Here is a 17,725-nt window from a genome sequence, read left to right on the forward strand (position 1 = left end):
AAGGTGCGTCACTATTTTTGAACTTTTAATTATCTCTTGGTTATGCCAACACCCAAAAGGTAAACCCTGTATTCATTGCTTTCTTTTATTAAGCGAAGTACCCCTTCGGATGAGTTAGCGCGCATTGTTGGTGCGTTAGTCAAATTACTTCAAAAAGCCCTCTAACTTTAGGAAAACTTACACAAGGGATGTTACCTCGTATACTGTATGCGAACGTTACCAGATGACCAGATACTTTGCTTGTCTGTACATACAGCGTCGCCTTGCAAGTTCCGGCGCGCGGAAAAGTATGGCATTACTACAGCACGTGATCGTAATTATGTAACGAAAATAAAGGGGAAGTGCAACAGGTAAACCGGGAGAGAGAACGGTTGCATTGGGAGAGTGAAAAAAATGCTCGTAAACAAGTAGAAGAAGTACTTGTTGCCGGAAGCAGAGCAGTGGTGGCGAGGACGTCAGCATCTGAAAGCGCTACGAACCTTGCCAACTGCTTCAACAACTTTATAGCGGACGGCGCCAATGGGGACTTTGCTGCTCTGGCAACTAGCATTGCAGAATTCACGGTAGCCACGGCAGGCTCCAAGGACGCCCAAGACTTCTTATGCGCTCTAAAGGACCTAACTGGAACCGAAGAAGAAATGACGGACAAAGTCATAGACCTCAACATTCATCTGCAGCGTTTGTTCGCGAACCAAACCCTAACTTGAGCAGGCGTTAAGCCGCATTTGTCTGCAATTGCCTTACGTTCTCTTGAATTAGGAGATCTCTTTTTCTCAAAAACCGATTCCAAAAAAAGTCGAGTGTCCTTCGATAAAAGAGTTCTTCTTTGCTGCCCAGATCGGGGTTTTTCTTTAGACTCTACAACAGCATCTTGGAGCAAGGTAGCATAATTTTCATAAATCTTATCACAGACTTCTTGGGGCTAGTGCTTCAAGCTTTTGGTATTGTTTATTGTTGTAAACGTCAGTTTGGATAGTACGGTACTTGGTCGCATTGAAGTATGCTACTCAGCATCCAGTCTGTTGTTCGGTTATGCTCCTCGAAGAAGGGCAAGCTGTTTAATGAGCCCTGAAAGCCAGAATGATTGCCTGAAATATCAAGCAACTCTCTAGATGTTAGTTTTGTCAGAAACTCGCCTGTCCCAGAGTAGAGATCTTCAATATACGGTTGTGACCGCTTGGCCATACACTCACTATCGAGCTCGCTCTCTTCATACGATTGTTGGTAGTTTTCTTCCAACCATAATGTGAAGCACATGCTTGTAACTTCTCGATTATAGTGTTGGGTGAAAAACTCCCATACACTGTGTATTTTAGAGTTTTTCGTCCAGTACTCAGAAAGTATTTTGGAGAGTTCCTGTTGCCTCACTCTCCCCTTGGCAAACTTTGCATAATAGCTTCGGAATCCTATGAACGGGTTGATCTTTTTTTTCAAAACCGTATTATTAGAATAAATGGAAAGCTTCTTCACATCAAGTTCTTTCAGTATGTAATCGTTTTTCAAACATTTTCTTGAACTTTGTGAAGTTTTCTTAGATCTTACCAAGTTTATCAGGGTATTTGGTGGCTTCGGAATCGCCTGTGGCTTGGAGTAAGACATGTAGAGATTTGCTCCATTTTCCCTATATGATTTTGAGCTATTCTTCAGCCTTCTATTGAGAGTCTTACCTTTTTTTTTGATAAGGACTTTAAAGCTAGGTTTTGTAGAATTCATCGCGCTTCACTTTGCAGCTTTGCTTTTCTTATACACCGGAATAAAGCGCCTTCTAGTTATTTTATTATATACCGCTAGTTCTGAATGTCCGTATATATTTTCCACAGCCGCAAAACCAAATGTGGCAGCTGTTTCTGTCGGTTGTTCTTTTTTTTTAGTTACCTCTTTAGCAGTGTAGACGGATAATGCATGTTACGTTTTAGGACTGCCGGACATCGTAATTTACACAGGTTAATTTTAGACGAGCATAATTATATAAAGCCGAGTCTTTGCTGTTCTTTTTAATCAAGCTGACCTTAGCTTCGAGATAGTAATGTCTCACATCTCAGTATCTTCGCTACTTAACCTTCCTGTTTTTCAGGCTTCACACCAAGAGTATGTTCAAATGTCAGTTTATCAATACAGGCTGCTAACTCATTAAAGTTTAACCAAGATTTGGTTGGACCTTCATAGGCTCTATGAGAATTTTCACACCCTGAATGATTCAGTGGAATATGTATCCATTCTACAAAATTTATTGATTGTATGGCAGTTCTTTACTCTCCAATTTCGCATTTTTTAAACACTAACTTTGATTAGGCGTTGCTAAAGATTAATCCCCAGAGATCTTTAAAACATTCTGAAAAACACTTAATAAAAATCATCTTTTTATTTGCCGAAGCTTTAAAAAGGAAAGCCACTAGCCCAATCACTTCACAGAGTTGTCTTGTGGCTTCTGGGAAACAAAGAAAATTCAATGCAACCGCTAAAAAGAGGCTTGAGCGCTGGTTCTGCTCAAACATTCAATATCCATACCCCAACAAGATTCAGATTCTCTCCCTTTCAAAAAACACAAATCTGTCTATCAAACAAATACAAAACTGGATGTCAAACCGTAGAAGAAAATCTAGAAAAGAATCAATTGACTCCTTGCTTGAGCCCATACTGAATTCATAGTCTCCTTATACTTCCTCACATACACGTTAGTATTAGTTTTTCCTTGCTTTCCAACCGCAAATACTTCATTTTCATTCTGTTTGGCTAACATATCCTCCAGCCTTTTCTGCTATGCAACTGTTCAACCGCCGTTGATTTATCCAAGTCACTAATGGGGTTTTGATTTTGTGCCTGCATTTTCCTTCCGCTATTACGAGGATTGATAAACTGACTTTCTAAATTTGACAAGTTAAGTCGAATTTTGTTGTATTATTTACAGATTTTGTGTCGGCAGTTGAGGGTTTCATCCCCGTCTACCCTTAAAAAACTGACCGAAGCCATTGGAAGAGAATGCATACCATCAACCTACAGTTACGAAACGCTGACGAATGGGGCAGACACTACAGCCATGGAGAGCAAGAAAACGTACAAGGCCTTCTGTGGCAGGTTCTCTCTCAAGGAGGCTACGGGTAGGGTCAGGAAGAAGAAACCTACACAAACATTTTTATAGTCTCTGGGGCATCTCAAAACAAATCCGAAGTAGCTTTGGAAACGGTTTCAAAGACTTTTGGCTCTCAATCGATTTCTTATTTAACTTCAAATCCTTTGGATAGTCTGTAGTGCTTAACCATGTCCTTGAATTTTGATGGATAGCCACATCATAATTAGAATGCCAAAATAAATAATTAACTTCCTGATGGTCTAATTGTACCTATAATATACCAAATCAATTTTGGTGACATAATTGTACGTAGTGATCGCTTGTTTTATAAACACGCGAGATTCATGCCAAAAGGAAAGACGTGGTGCTGTTAACGCAGCACCGAATAAGCGCAGGTTTCGGAGTTTGGAGAGAAAATCAAAACATGTATTGCATCAGTGATTTGCCCTTAAATAAACATTTTCGCTGATTAATTTGCTACGTAGCAGCGACAACTTTATTGTCAATTTCGTCGCGCACGACGCGTATTGAACCGTTTGGTCTAAAAAATGGCATTAAAAGCGATAAGAAAGATAATTGTGGTCAGTGTCTTCTGCAGATATTTATGACGATCTTTCGCAGACCTACAAATACAGATGGTTTAATGACGCAGTATATGACATGAAAAATCCTCTTGCTCCGAACATCGGTTTTGTCAGATTGTGATCGGTTCGTTGGTGTGTGATAGTGCCAAGTTGCACAATGACATATTGGTATGAAATGATATGGCACATGGACATATCATAAATACGACGGATACCCAACCGAGTCACATAGAAGGTCCACATTAACCGTTCATAGTCCAGATCAGACCACAGTGGCTTGGAGAAGGGAAGGAGTGGTGCCACCAGTACGATTATCACCTTATGAATAAGACTCAGCCACGTCCCAGAAATTTTGTATAAATCCGGATCATTTCTTTGGTTTGCAAGACGTATATCTTGAGCAAAGGAGAAAGTACGGGGAGATATTTAGTACCATCATCCACGAAGTAATTAAATCATCTTATAATGGAAAAACTAGTCGACGAATTCAATAATCTCCCGACGGACGACTCAGACTCGCATCAATATGTTTAACTTATTAGAAGTATTTGCCGAAATCTTGCGCGGAACCATCAAAACCAGCAAGGAGTGACATATTTACTGCAAAATCTTTTTGGAGAAAAGCGACGCTAGATCGTTATATGAAGTTGCTGAGCCTCCGCATCCAATCATAATTATCACGTCTTCTGGAGTGAAGTCCGAATTCAAAGCCTGGTACAAGATGTCAGGATAATAACCAAGGTGAAGCGCTGCACCGCATGCAGGTTCAGGAATGATATTTGTTTCGTCCGCAAATCTTAGGCAGGTTGATATGATCTCTTGGTCTGTCAAGACAACAGACTTAGTATGGTAGCGAAGAGCGTTTTCTAAAGTTTTCTTCGAAATTGAATTTGTCCCAATTGAAGTTGCAATGGAAGTAATATCTTCAAATTCCGTTAATTTTCCAAGCTTCAAAGAGCTGTTAAAGACTTCGCAACCTTTCGATTCAACTCCGATTATTGGAATTTTATGAACCAGCTTGTGTCGTGAAAGTCCCTCGATGATCCCATTATATAGACCACCACCACCAACGCTACAAACAATTGCTTTGATGTTTTTTAGGTCTATTTTCTGTTCTTTGAGCGAATCAATGATTTCGTCAACTATTGATGAATGCCCCTCCCAGATTAGTGGGTGGTCAAAAGGGTGCGCGTATATGACCTGCGTTCTCGATGGATTATGACCAGAAATTATGCTCTCCTTGAGAAACTTGTCAGCTTCTTTCCAATTTCTTCCATACACGTGAACCTCAGCACCTAAATTCCAAATCTTTTGTACCATTCGGTTAGACGTGCTTTCAGGAACCACAACACTGCATGGGATAGACAAGGCTCTAGAAGTTGTAGCTGCTGCTAGCCCAGCATTGCCTCCAGAACTTGCAAAAACGTGTGGCAATTTATTACCTTCTGACCGTATCTTTATGGCCTGCTTCGTTATCATATAGCCAATACCTCGGCTTTTGAAGCTACCGCTTGGTTGCAAAAACTCGCATTTCAGCATAAACTGTGGTTGGTTGGGAAGTCTGTTCGATGAAGCTGCGAAATAGTGTGCCAAGAGCGGCGTTTTCACGAAGGCAGATTTCATTTCTGGCCTTTACATGAATCACGGTATTGAGTAGCGCCAGAAGCTTGTTAACCCTTATATAGTGTATGAAACTCTACAAAATGAAACGTAAGGATGTCGTTTTCCGCCCCGCAGAAAGCTGTATTATAGTTTTGTTTGTTGAATAAGATGAGTTGGTGGGCTTATATGTGCGCCTACTTCGAATGCGGACATAACTATCCGCCGTATTGTTTCTCGTGTTATGTGATGTTGATAGAGCCTGTCAGCGGCAGATTTATTTGTGTTTACTTTCCTCATCGGTTGATTTTGGTGCCACAGGTGACCAGAGAAACGGATTTGAAAATTGAAAACAAATAATAGATCTTTATAAAAAATTTAGCAGGACAAGCTGAAGCAACGCTAGAAAGGTGAGGGGGGGCTATGGAACAACTACAAGAGATTGCACAAGAGTCGCTGGCCCTTTCCCAAAGTGCACTTGCTCGTTTGGACTCGTGTTTAGAGAGACAGCGAAGATTATACGAATCTGGATTCCCAGACCAGTGTCTCTCCGACAAATCTAGCACAAATATGGCACAATATTACGAATACATTGGTCAGTTATATTCACTTTACACCAAAGCTCAAAAGTTGAGTGACACCGTCATCCTTAGCGATAGCAAATCTCTAAGTTCTGTTCAACAGCGCGCTATTGAAAACTTAATACAGGAGTTCCAAGAGATAGCCAAGAATGACGAAAACTTTATTTCATATAGCATGAGAGAGTCGCCCAACTCTATGTCAGTACAGAGCATCTGCTCTTTTCAACCAAAACCTTTGAAGATTCTGCAAAGGAGGCAAGCGCAATTGGAATCTCCAACAAAGAGAAGTTTCCGCCCCAGCATGTCTCTATTGGATAATCGGGGTGATGAGACCAACCTTGCCACAGCTTCGGATCGCTCCCAAGAAAGGCTTTTAGGCTCTTCACCTTCTAGCATACACTTCTTTCGTCCATCACACACAAACGCGGATACGCTTTTTATTAGGAGCGCCAAATCTTGCGACGCAGGACTGAATAGGCGAAGCAACCCCCATGAAAACAGGCTCAATTTCTTCAAAGACAGGCAAAGACTATCAATATCTTTCATAGAAGATGAAGAAGATGTATCGGACGAAGCGACCGTTATTTCGGCTGGCTCACTGCAGTCAGCATACATTTTTGAGACGGACATCAAGTCTTCACCCTTTAAAAGCCAAATAGGAGAGAAAGAGATTAGAATTCCAAAAGCCGGATATCTCGCGGTAGGCGAAAAGAGTAAAGGCTTTAACAATCTTCTTTCGGCAACGCCCTCCGCACCACAGATTGGCATCACGGAGGTGGACTATAAGCCAAACTTTGGTTTCAGCCACCAACCAGGAGTAGAACGCGAAGCTTCTCAATCGAAAAAAATGTTGTCCCAGCTTGTCAGCCAAGGAAATAAGACAAAATGCAAAAACTGGTTTAATGAATGCGACGGCCTTGGGAAACCAATTTCAAATACACTTAGACTTTTAAACAATTTGGTGCTGGTCACTTCAGAAACTGGGCTCAGGAGCGTAAATAACACAACCTCTGCAAAGCTTTTGATGCCGCCGCGAAAACGAAAAGAGAAACAAGCGGCACATGGATCTTGCTCTATTTTTATTCACGGTTCGAGCAGATCAAAATTCGTTACTGCCCCCCAACAAACAAAACTGCATTTTAAGGTTTCGCATGGTGCTTTACAAGAAGCTCTCAACACAGATTTGGACTTTAAATAATCAATAAACGGCAAAAGTGTTCTAGCTCTCGAAACTTTCAGAATTGCTCGCAAAAATCCCAAAGCCTGCCGCAGGCTTATGGCCCCTCTTCCTAGACTGTTGATGTGCAACCTTTTTTGGGGCATTCAGCTTCCTTGCCTTGCCTAAGTATGTAATCGAAGCTTTTGATGAGCCTGCGACTTTGTAAGAATTCAGCGACCTGACGGTCTTCTTACCCTCTTCAAACTTCTCGTTTGCGTCGACGCGCTTTGTAAATCGAGCAAAAAATGAGCACGCCCGCTTTCGAGACAGAAGATCCTCTTGATCATCAATGAGCATGTTAGAGCTGTTGCGTGTGGGCGCTGACAAGCTCTTGATGCTGCTATTTTGCTTTAAAGCAAAAATGTCCTGCGTTTCTTCGGTGTTGAAACTCGGCACATGAGTTGGAAGCGAACCTAAATTGTTTTCCGGACCCTTTTCTTCTCCAACTTCTCCAGATGTGAGAAAAGAAAGTGTTTGTTGTACAAATGCTTCGGATAATACTGTTTTCTTTCCCTTTTTGTCACTATCACTGTTTTTCTCCTCAGGCGCATTTACGGATGAAAAACCTCTGACAGGAGGGGGCCCCTCGTCCTCTAGCGCGCCTTTAGATCTTATATCTTCAACTATTGTCTCGAAAAACGCTTTGGATTTTGGATTTTCTGCTAATAGTTTAGCTTCTCCTTGCGCAGAGACTTTTTGCCTCAGTAATTCTTTCCTTCTGGAATGATATTTTAGGAGCTCTTCATCGTCATCGTCGCTCAATTCGAGGTCTAGTGCATTGCGGCCTCTTTTTCTGAAACCTCCGGTTTCGATATCGTGCAAGATTTTGTTCACCATACTCTTGTCTTCGGATATTTCTTCCTCAATCTGTCTTTTACGAACTTCGCTTGAATCAAACCTCGAATTGGAGTAGTCATCAATCATTTTTTCTAGGTCTGAATCATGGTCGTCGAACCTCTCCCCGTCAACCCCGCCTATGCCATGCCACTCATCATCAGACTCTTCAGCTTCATAATCTATAATGCGGCTAGCCTTGCTTTGGTGAAGCTTCTCGAGTTTTGCCTCTCTGAGAAGCTCTTTTCTCTTATGTTTTTCGATTAACTCTCGGATTACGCCGGGGTTCATGTCTTCGTGTGAATTATCTTCAACTTGGAAAGATGAAGAGCGACTTGAGGGTTTGATTAAATTCTTGTTGCGGCCTGTCGTCGTTAGGTCATTTTCTATATGTGCCCCTACGTGTTCCCCTACTTGTTCTTGCTCAATTTGGTTTAGATTCCCAATGTTACTTCCATATGCTCCTAAATCTATGATGTTTCCTGAGTTTAAGACCGAGCCGTCTTCTTCATCGGTATCTATTAAGCAAAACTTTTTGTGTTTCCGTAATCCGGACTTTCGAATAGCATCTTCTTCTTCGTTCGGTTTGATTGTTTGTTTCAAATCCTGCATTCGATTTGCAGCGCATTCAACAGCGTCATCAGCACACACTATTCCCGAGTGCAGTGATACAGGGCTACTCGACTGATTTTCATCAATTTCCTCATCTGAAGGTTCTTCTTCTAGTTCGTCATTGCTATAATCAAAAGCGCTGGATTGTTCGCCAAAATCCTTCCTTTCGTTTTGCCTTTCCTGTTCAATCTCCCTCAGCCTTATTTTTTTGTTTCTTGCCAACTCTCTTTCTAAGAGAGATTCTATAGAATTTTTCTCCTCTGTTATTTTATCGTAGTCGATACCTTTTGACTGGTATTTCTCCTTTCTATAATCTAAAATCTGACTTTTGTTGGCTTTTCGCAAAGAGGCGAATAAAATTTGGTGTGATGAGAAGTTGGAAGTGACTTTGGAGCGCGGGATTAGCAAGCTTTGGCTTTTCTTTGATAAGCGAGCTTTCAAGTCTAAAATTGCGGCCTTGAAAGAAGGTTTCTTAGATTCATAGTCTTCTTCCTCCTCGGAACTACTAGATAAAATAATTGCAGAGGCGTCCGCTTTATTTTCTTCGAACATAGTTGGGAAGATTTTTATGGAACTCGAGTCTTTGTTCGGATTGTTTTCCCTGTTTGATTCAAAATGTGTCGGTTTTTTAAGGTTATTTGCATTTTTTTCGCCATCCTCAAGCTGCTTTAATACAGGCGCCTCAGTTTCAGAGGCATTCGAGGCCGCACAACTTTGTAACTCATCCGTTTCATCGTCAAAGCTTTCAATGAAGCTTTGGGCGTCAAACCTCTTGCGAATAGTCCTGTCACGTTCGGTGGCATCTGCTGGACTCATTGCTATAGTATTTGACTCTTCTTCCGGATCATTAGCATTAAAAGACAAGCTGCTATTGCTGTATTTTGTTTTGGTTGTAATTGGAACAAAAGTTGAAGTATCACTGACATCCTTGGACGTTGCTTGAATCGCATTATCGTGACACGTTTCACCGAACCCAGAAATTTGGGTAATGGTGCCATCTAGGATGGTATTATTGCTGCTTTGGTTTGTAGGATGCAGATCAACATCTGGTAAGAGCAATTGTGTCTCAAGTTCGTCAATTTCCTTAACCTGATGAGGGGATATCAGCTGCGTGTTAACTTCTGTGCTCTCAAGTTCGGATCTAGGTATTCGCCTTTCTACTGTGGAATTATTGCTTGAAACTCGCCGCTTATCTTTAGGGTAATTTGGCTTGTTGGTGGGGCCAGCCCAACTTTTACCTTCGATACGCGCTGTGGAATCAGCAAAATCTTGTTCCAAATCCTCCCCATCGTAAGCAAGTCCAACAACTTGAGTTTGAGACAGATCGCAGCAGCCGTTGTCAATCGGGGATTTAGTTGAGTCTGCTTCATGGTTCTCATCGTCACCAAGCCTACTCTTGACGCGTCGCAGCACAGAGTTTCCAAACAAAAAGCCCGTCCCCGTTACTAAAGGTAGGCTGTCGCACCCACGTTCTTTCACCTTCTTGGCTGTTCCACTTCCCCTGTTTCTAGCCCGCAAGTTGTCAATAAGGTCCATTCTTAGCGCTGTTGCCCTCACGTTGGTCTTGGAATGTAGCTGGACTTGATTTTACGCGTCATCTATTAATATTTTTCAATCCCTCATCACTATCGAAAAACCTCACCTTACACGCTAGAAACTCAAGAGCGCAGTTATGATGACTTGGCTTTTAACTCCCAGCCCTCCGTTAAAGGTTATGTACACATTGCTACAGATGTTATTTCTCAGTTTTTTCAAGTTCCTATACCTTTGTCTTTTTTTTGGGGGACTCCTGAACTTCATGGCGTCTTTTTTTTGAGCTGCCCTCGTACCCTTTTTCGATAGGTGCAACGTAGTCCTTCGCTCGTTCCTTGTTCTTCTCAACTTGTTTTTCTGCCTGTTCTCTTTTGCGCTCCTCCAATTTCTTAGCTTCCTTCTCCTTCTTGGTCAAGAAATATTCACCACTTTCAATTTGCAAATCAATCTTTCTAGGTTGCTGTGCGGGCGGGAAAGGAGTATACACTTTGTTTTCCTTGGGTTTGATATTTTTGGGCTTCTTGCGAGCGACGTTCCTCTTTTTGAACATTGGAAGAAAGCGAGACCAGTCCTCCTCGGCAAGGTCAGGCCTCTTAGCGAGCTCACGCTTGATCATGAGCTCTTTTATGTGGTAAATGGGGTGAATGTTTCTCATGCAGTCTTCAACAACTCGACGAACTTCCTTCAGGCCTTTGAATGGACCCATGGCACTAACTGTATTACCCTGAACTAGGATGTAACATTTTGTCAGCAGCTCCAAAGCCTTTAGTGTATTGCCGTTGGGGCCAACAAGCCGTTGCCTTCTTTTGACAAAACGTTCTTTGTTGCTCACAAAATTGCCAATTTTGATAACGTCGCAAGCAGTATCGTCTTGAAGAATTTTCACCGCTTGTGGAAATGGTACCGAACGGGCTAAAAGTTTTATCAGATCTCTAGCTTTAAGTATGATCGCGGGGTCGTAAGTTCTTCTGGTCGTTTTCACGGTCATAGACCCCTCCACAAGGTCTAAGACACATGCAATGTTGTGCTTGTCCAATGCCCTCGTAACATCGTTCCACACTGATTTTAAGTAAGCTTCTCTATATTTTGGAAATAGAGTCATAAAGCTGGATTCTTCGGCGAAAGGCATTCCCGAGACATTGTCTTCAGGCTTAAATTCCTCAATCTTCCACTTGTCAATATCTGGGGTATCCCATGGCTTATCTTTGTTGTGAGTTGAGGGCATACTTTGTTGTCAGTGCCCAAGTTAAGAATTGTGAAGCGTATGATATTGTAATGCGATGAGATGAGAGATGAGTTTTACCAGAAAATTTTCACTATTCAGTCTCAGCACGTGGTTATGGAATAAGGCAAACTCTTCCATTTTTTTTTTTTTTATTTTCCATTTTTTTTTTTTTTATTTTCCATTTGTTTTTATTTTTTTTGATCTTTTTCAAACTTTGTTAGCCAAACTATTTTTCCACAGTGATTGAAATACTCTGTAAGGAACAGAGCGCTTTGCATCGCATTATAAACAGCTCGATTATTCAACTGCAGAGGTGACTAAGGCTGTTGAACTTCATTAATAACCTAGTATCTATCGAGCTATTTGACCAAGTTATGGCACGCAAGGGCTCTGGCAAGAAGCCCAGGTCTACTAGGGACGTCTCTAAAGGAGTAATACGGAAACATCAAAAAATAAGGACCAAGCTCAAAGTTGAGCAGGCTAACAAAGAATCATTTCTCATATCGGAGCTCAACGAGAGGGAGCATAATACCAAGAGAACGCCTGCGCTAGAATCGCTCAAGGTTAGCGATCTCATCGAGGATCGGGAAAAGGACAAGAGCATGCAGAAGAAAATGGAAGAGCAGAAACAAAGCACAGATAATAACATTATTGAACAGCTTGAATTGATTTCGGGGTTTTCGCTGTGAACCGGGGACATTATAGATACAGATATGATTTATTCGAGGTGCCACACCTGAACCTTGATTGGAAGTTCAATATGGTATTTTACATCATTGCAGCGTACGTAAGGAATGTATATGAAGGATGGGCATATGAGTGAGGTTTTTTGCTCATCTCGCGCCTAGAGTTTGACTAATCAAATGCACGTTTAAGCTTTCACAGTTCTCAAACCGGCAGAGGAACGGAAAATGGCATCGCCTTCGGCATACCCTCTACCGAGCCCGAAACCCACGCCGATCCAAACTGGGAATGCGCGACGCTTGAATAGCAATACGGAAGCCACCACGCCTGCACCGAACCCTAAGCCAGTCTTCACCACAAGATTCGAGAGGACAACGTCCCACTTGTCGTTCAGAAGTGACCTGCTTGTTGGGGATACCTTCAGTTGTTCGGACATATTGTATTGAGCTTTTCTGGTTATCACCAACGTCGGTACAGATAGTATGCAATAAACCTGTAAATCTTACTAACTTAATTGACTACTCTATAACAAAATTTTCGGATGCTAAGATCACCAGATCCGGGTAACAATTATACGTTTCCTGCTCTATTGATTGGCTATTACACGAATATGGCAATGTTGAAGTAGAGAGCCTAAGATTTATCAAGATAAATCCAGACTGCAGATGCCACAAGTGGAAGTTACTTCCTGGTGAACTGCCAACTCAAACCGAGGGGAGACAGTCCCCTTTGCGATAGCTTGCGTGTTGAAACATAACCTTAAGTAATTCCGGGAAGCGAAGCAGGCGGGGACTACTAAGCAAGTCTTCTGCTTGCCTCTTGTGACCGAGCTGATATTTCACGTAGCGGTACTATTCATGTTCAACTCTCTTCATTTTCGCCGAGAAATACGCATTCGAAGAAAAGGCGATATTTACCAGAGGCGTGCTTCCGCATACGCCGTGCGAGGCTCCCTCTTGACCTAGGAATCTAATTCGTGTAAGAAATGCCGGAAGGAATCGATCAACGCGCCCTCCTCCGTAGCCCAAGCTTACTGCTGTATCACGGCGTTAAAGAGGAAAATCCTGAAAATAGAAGCCTTGCAATTGCGAATATGCTTGAAACTCTTTCCAGCAATCTTTTCCACTTTTCTGTGAGCCCGAATGCAAGCACATCGGCAGCGACTAAAGTCAAATAACCTATATTTTGTATCAATTCGAGAGCTACCAAAATGAGTTTCTGATTAATTTCTTGGATTCTAGCGGTTACTTTGGCGTTTAAAACCTTACGGACAGGGTTTACAGGGCGTCTCATGAATTCGGCTTGTTCCCGTTTTAACCTAGACCTCGAAATTGCTAGGTTGATAATGTCACTGGCATTTCTTCGAGAAGATAGAGTGAGAGACACCAGCCATGCTTTTGAACAAAAGCCACTTTTATTCAGTTTTTGATAAAAAACGTTGTTTTCACCAATGACTCCAAAACTTCGTAATAACTGGAGATCATCGAATATACCCGCAATTGTTTCAAGTCCAGAAACCAGAGCGCTTTCGATATTCTTACCTTGCCCTTCCAGGGTCGAGGGCTTGTCAGGGCATGATCGACTCCCTCTCTTGCTCAAGGGCCGCGATTTGCCTGGATGTGTGTCCATCTTTCTGCTTCATCGCCTGTTATCTGGGTTACTCCGCACGTAGTAGTCTTCCAAATTTCTTGATATGCTTAAGGTCCTTCATCATGTGATCTGCCCACCAAAAGCCAGTAACTACCTACTTAAGTTGACGCTGGGCCTGTTTCGCTTCTAAATCATCGTCCGCGATCCAACGGGAACCGTCGGTTTCAAACTCTGTGAATGGGGGTTTTTTTTTGAAGCATGCAAATGCAAATCCCTTGCATTCTCTTCCCTCTTTAAAGCTGTTTTCTTCCGTGTAGCTCTTGGAACACTGGAAAATGTACAGACCTCTCTTAGAAGGGTCTTTGAATGACCTCCTGAGATCCATGGGGAAGCCGCATAATTTACAGAAAACCTTAGTGGTTAATGCGTAATTGCGAAAAGTCAAGTTAACTCGCACGTCGTTTGAGATTGGATGAACGTCCTCAGCCGGAATATTGCAGTTCTTAGGTAAAAACGGAACGCAGTGCTTGTACTCCTCTTGGAAACCGGCATGCATAATTATTAAAGAGTTGTGTTGAGGGCGCAGCGAATATGTTGAGGAGTTCGAAGGATGTACTCTACGGACCCTGAACTCACGCGTGAACCCTAATGACAAAGACGCTATGATAGCGTGAGGCCCAATGTTAGTTAGGCGGTCTGAATGCCAATCCAGGTTGCTGTCTCTACTGTAGGAGTTTGAAAGAACTGCTTGGACCTCCCATTTTCCTGCCTCGACCTGGAATGGAAGTGCTGTCCTTTGAGAGAGTACATCATTGACTAGTTCCTCAACCAGGATCTGCGCCATCATGATCTCATCGGAGTATGTACTGTAGCTTTCAACCCGCTTCCCGTTGTAGTAGAAAGGCTCAATACGATTTTCAGGAAGAAAGATACGAGACTTGCAGTTAGAAATACATTTGTTTCCGAAAAGATAGAATTCATTAGGTTTGAAAGATGTATCTTTCGAAAGCGCCTCAAGCAGCTTGTTCGCAAGTTCGAGCGGAAGCACGTTTGGGTGGTATGTGCAATATTTGAGTGTTGACTCAACATCTTCTTTAGAGTGAAGCTCTATAGGACGTGATGCTTTGGACCCATTTGTTTTAATAGCTGCCTTTGGTAATAACCTCACGTCGAGAAACCGGTTGAGGGTTTGCTGTTGTCTCGACTTGAATCTCTTGGACGAAGACTCTGGTGTTGTAGTGTCGCCTAACAACTGAGCTGATCTCTTTAACGAGCCGCCACAGCTAACAAGAACGTCCAGTAAACCGTCCACGCCATAGTCCGGGTATAAGTTCTGCAGTTCAGCTATCTTCTCTTCGGTGCTCCGAGCCATGCTTTGATAAATGAGTCTGGCCTTGAGATCATCCCTCTGTAATCCTTGGGGCGTGGTTCTGGATGAGATACGAAGCGTGATCATTTGACAAATAACTCATCGCGCTTACGTACAGTCGGTGGTACTACTTCTTTCGTGAGATGTTATGTAAAACACACCTTTTTACAATGGAGACGGATCTAACAAAAACCCCCACTGCGGGAAAAAAGTTTTACCCATCAATTAGACACACAAGAACAGATTCAAATCCTGAGAATCCGGATTGGTTTGTTATAGCTATTTGGAGCCATCACTCCTAATGATGGTGACTGTATCCGCTTCAGAAATGCGTTAGCACACTTATCTCTCGCCGTTAGGCATCTCAGGTATTGTGGCGCCGCACTCTTCAGAAGGAGAAGCGACTGAAACGTGGTACAGGAGGTTTAAGTTAAGAATTCTAGTTATACTAGGCTCTCAACCAGCGCCTAACCATTATGATATCCGAGGACCAAGCCTGCCCAGGAAGCCGTGCTGACCTTGATCGTCTGGAAGAGAAATTTACAACACGCACAGGTGAGTGACAAAAGACGGTTAAACGTCAAGAGCTGGAAGCATCAGCGGGCTTTGGACCGCTGTCGCGTGGTCCCAGGTTTTTCTAAAGGATGTGAGATGCCGGCTCCGGATTGATGAGGCGCTAAGCACCACGTACGGAGCGATACGCTCAAAACCAAAGTCGTCATGTACGTGGTACTCATTATGTCACGTGTTGGGTCCGGTTCTGTACTTTAAGGAGTTCCGGGTCTTCCCGGCTTTGATTTAGGCACCAGGGAGGCTTGATGACAATTCGATAGGACCCTCTCTCGAAAGCGTATGTTGCAGGCTTTCGTTCTATGTACTTTGCTTGATGTGTAGTCTCCGCTTTTGTCGCGTTGTCGTGGCTTAAGCAGTGCTGTCTGGACGGGGTTTTGCCCTCTCCTGCTGTCGGTGGCAAATTTGCTCCTAGCAAATTGGAGTCGAGCGCCGCGTTACCCTGTTCGGAACGTGACCTTGGGCCAATAATATGGTGCGCTCGAGCCTTCTCTCGGGGGTGAAAAAAAACATATTTGTGTGTTTTCTCCTTGTTTCCCATCTTGCTCACCACTTTATTTTCAATTCATTCATCCGGAAATTTTTTTAACTCATTGACGACTCACTCGTGCGTATCTCTTTATACGGAGGAGCTAGAAGTTTTCAAGAGATCATTTTTTTCATTTATTTCAATTCTGAGTTTTCGGCATTGGCGGCTAATTTAACAGCTGTACAAGAAAGCAAGAAGAGTCCAGGTTAGCCATTGCATTCGATACTGTTAGCAAGTGAGCACCCAGGTACTTGGATTAATTGTTCTGATTTTTGATTCCATTATTTTTTTTGGTTCCTATTTTATCTTTGCTTGTCTATAATTTGACGCCTTAACTGCGCAGCTCAAAAACAAGGAACGCAGGCTTTTTCAACAGCAAAATACTCAAACTCGACGTTTTGTTTTCTACGAAACTAAGGTTTGCGAACGCTAGATAAGTGATCTAATACTTTCACATTTTTCAATTTTTTTCCCATGGAGCTTCAGAGCAAACGCTCACACTCAGCTTTAGGCGCGTGCCAAGAAGGGCTGCCACTGAAGCGCAGAGTTCTCAACTTAGCGCCCTCCCCGGTTAGCATGTCAAGCCGCACCAACATCCCGCGATCCTCGTTCCTACTGTCGAAAAATTCAACGAGTGAGGAAGACAATGAGGCTTACGACAGCGATTTTTCCAAAAAGCCCGCTGTCCATTTTAAGACTGCTCCAACCGTCGACTCTACACTAATAGATGCGGTATCTAAATACTCCGAGAGCGAGAAAGAAGCGCCAGAAGATGTTGGAAGGGCTAACGCCGGAGCTGCCACGGACCCTCATGAGGGTTTGGATAGCAGTTACCTGCTCGAAAGACGTCGGTCGCTCTCTAGGCACCCTTCTTTTTCGTCAAGCAGCCGCAAGCAAACCGTGCCAAGATCAGATTCTGTCGCACAAGAGAGGTGTTTCGACTACCTTTTGCAATCTATTGACGAAGTTTGGGCCCGTTATTGTAATACAACAGCAACCGCTGAGGCAAAAGTATACGACAATTTGAGTAAACCCCAACGTGCTCTTGACCCATACACAGAGTCCCACGATGATTCGTTTGCTCGTAAGTCTTCAACTCCCGTTACACCACGCTATCAACGGGTTCTATCTTTTGCGTCCGTTAACAATTTCTCCGACGAAGATAGCGATGATACAAGCGGGTACAAGTCAGAGATCACCAATCCAACAGAATATGAAACTGATTGTGACTACCGCAAGATTTCAAACCTTCCAGATTCTATTCGTTTGCAATCGCTCAAGGATAGGCTGTGCCGCGCAAAAAACGACCTAGAGGACTTGCACGACTCGAACTCATTTGACGATTGTGTAAGGTTTTGGCGACGTTGGGATATGATCAAATACAGCGCTGTTGAGATGATGGAGGAAGATGATGACGATGACATTATCGAATCTGTCATTGAAGAACTTGAAAGGGGCCGCTGCATTGTAAATTGAAGTAGTTTGTGGCAACAAACACTTATGGATCGATCCTATCCCTTCCTGAGAACGGGTCGCTAATCCATCTGGAGTATGGTTATACGGTGTTAATTTATTGAAGATTGGTTTTTATTGTGTACTAATAATATACAAATACAAGTACTGTAATGTTTACGAGTTCAAATATCTGTCCTGATTGTGGCGCAACTCGATCACTGTTTCGAAATCAAAAAAAATATTAAAGGGGGAGTGATAAGCGAGGGTGAGA

At 42.8% G+C, this 17,725-nt stretch overlaps 12 protein-coding genes across 12 annotated transcripts, besides 1 other annotated feature; 5 read left to right on the top strand and 7 right to left on the bottom strand.

The window, feature by feature from the left end:
- Positions 1–223: 223 nt before the first annotated feature.
- KLTH0F00352g (KLTH0F00352p) lies at positions 224–707 on the top strand (the record flags this gene model as incomplete). Its single annotated transcript, XM_002554178.1, has 2 exons — positions 224–287; positions 337–707. The coding sequence occupies 2 exons, from the start codon at positions 224–226 to the stop codon at positions 705–707; spliced, it is 435 nt and encodes a 144-aa protein (XP_002554224.1).
- A 256-nt stretch (positions 708–963) lies between these two features.
- Positions 964–1,713, bottom strand: KLTH0F00374g (transcriptional co-activator mating type protein alpha; the record flags this gene model as incomplete). The annotated part of the gene is made up of 1 exon (XM_002554179.1): positions 964–1,713. The coding sequence occupies one exon, from the start codon at positions 1,711–1,713 to the stop codon at positions 964–966; it is 750 nt and encodes a 249-aa protein (XP_002554225.1).
- A 313-nt stretch (positions 1,714–2,026) lies between these two features.
- On the top strand, positions 2,027–2,649 carry HMLALPHA2 (homeodomain mating type protein alpha2; the record flags this gene model as incomplete). Its single annotated transcript, XM_002554180.1, has 2 exons — positions 2,027–2,088; positions 2,385–2,649. The coding sequence occupies 2 exons, from the start codon at positions 2,027–2,029 to the stop codon at positions 2,647–2,649; spliced, it is 327 nt and encodes a 108-aa protein (XP_002554226.1).
- Positions 2,650–3,762: 1,113 nt separating this feature from the next.
- Positions 3,763–4,103: a long terminal repeat.
- Positions 4,104–4,251: 148 nt separating this feature from the next.
- Positions 4,252–5,277, bottom strand: CHA1 (L-serine/L-threonine ammonia-lyase CHA1; the record flags this gene model as incomplete). Its single annotated transcript, XM_002554181.1, has 1 exon — positions 4,252–5,277. The coding sequence occupies one exon, from the start codon at positions 5,275–5,277 to the stop codon at positions 4,252–4,254; it is 1,026 nt and encodes a 341-aa protein (XP_002554227.1).
- A 399-nt stretch (positions 5,278–5,676) lies between these two features.
- On the top strand, positions 5,677–7,032 carry VAC17 (Vac17p; the record flags this gene model as incomplete). The annotated part of the gene is made up of 1 exon (XM_002554182.1): positions 5,677–7,032. The coding sequence occupies one exon, from the start codon at positions 5,677–5,679 to the stop codon at positions 7,030–7,032; it is 1,356 nt and encodes a 451-aa protein (XP_002554228.1).
- A 21-nt stretch (positions 7,033–7,053) lies between these two features.
- MRC1 (chromatin-modulating protein MRC1) lies at positions 7,054–10,035 on the bottom strand (the record flags this gene model as incomplete). The annotated part of the gene is made up of 1 exon (XM_002554183.1): positions 7,054–10,035. One exon carries the CDS (start codon positions 10,033–10,035, stop codon positions 7,054–7,056), a length of 2,982 nt encoding a protein of 993 aa, XP_002554229.1.
- Positions 10,036–10,258: 223 nt separating this feature from the next.
- On the bottom strand, positions 10,259–11,257 carry KRR1 (ribosome biosynthesis protein KRR1; the record flags this gene model as incomplete). Its single annotated transcript, XM_002554184.1, has 1 exon — positions 10,259–11,257. One exon carries the CDS (start codon positions 11,255–11,257, stop codon positions 10,259–10,261), a length of 999 nt encoding a protein of 332 aa, XP_002554230.1.
- Positions 11,258–11,631: 374 nt separating this feature from the next.
- Positions 11,632–11,946, top strand: ADF1 (Adf1p; the record flags this gene model as incomplete). The annotated part of the gene is made up of 1 exon (XM_002554185.1): positions 11,632–11,946. The coding sequence occupies one exon, from the start codon at positions 11,632–11,634 to the stop codon at positions 11,944–11,946; it is 315 nt and encodes a 104-aa protein (XP_002554231.1).
- A 182-nt stretch (positions 11,947–12,128) lies between these two features.
- On the bottom strand, positions 12,129–12,377 carry MIC10 (Mic10p; the record flags this gene model as incomplete). Its single annotated transcript, XM_002554186.1, has 1 exon — positions 12,129–12,377. One exon carries the CDS (start codon positions 12,375–12,377, stop codon positions 12,129–12,131), a length of 249 nt encoding a protein of 82 aa, XP_002554232.1.
- Positions 12,378–12,982: 605 nt separating this feature from the next.
- Positions 12,983–13,570, bottom strand: KLTH0F00572g (KLTH0F00572p; the record flags this gene model as incomplete). Its single annotated transcript, XM_002554187.1, has 1 exon — positions 12,983–13,570. The coding sequence occupies one exon, from the start codon at positions 13,568–13,570 to the stop codon at positions 12,983–12,985; it is 588 nt and encodes a 195-aa protein (XP_002554233.1).
- Positions 13,571–13,685: 115 nt separating this feature from the next.
- KLTH0F00594g (KLTH0F00594p) lies at positions 13,686–14,987 on the bottom strand (the record flags this gene model as incomplete). Its single annotated transcript, XM_002554188.1, has 1 exon — positions 13,686–14,987. One exon carries the CDS (start codon positions 14,985–14,987, stop codon positions 13,686–13,688), a length of 1,302 nt encoding a protein of 433 aa, XP_002554234.1.
- Positions 14,988–16,473: 1,486 nt separating this feature from the next.
- Positions 16,474–17,475, top strand: KLTH0F00616g (KLTH0F00616p; the record flags this gene model as incomplete). The annotated part of the gene is made up of 1 exon (XM_002554189.1): positions 16,474–17,475. The coding sequence occupies one exon, from the start codon at positions 16,474–16,476 to the stop codon at positions 17,473–17,475; it is 1,002 nt and encodes a 333-aa protein (XP_002554235.1).
- Positions 17,476–17,725: the final 250 nt, after the last annotated feature.

Source organism: Lachancea thermotolerans (assembly GCF_000142805.1).
Source record: "Lachancea thermotolerans CBS 6340 chromosome F complete sequence".
In the NCBI taxonomy this organism is placed as follows: Eukaryota; Fungi; Ascomycota; class Saccharomycetes; order Saccharomycetales; family Saccharomycetaceae; genus Lachancea; species Lachancea thermotolerans.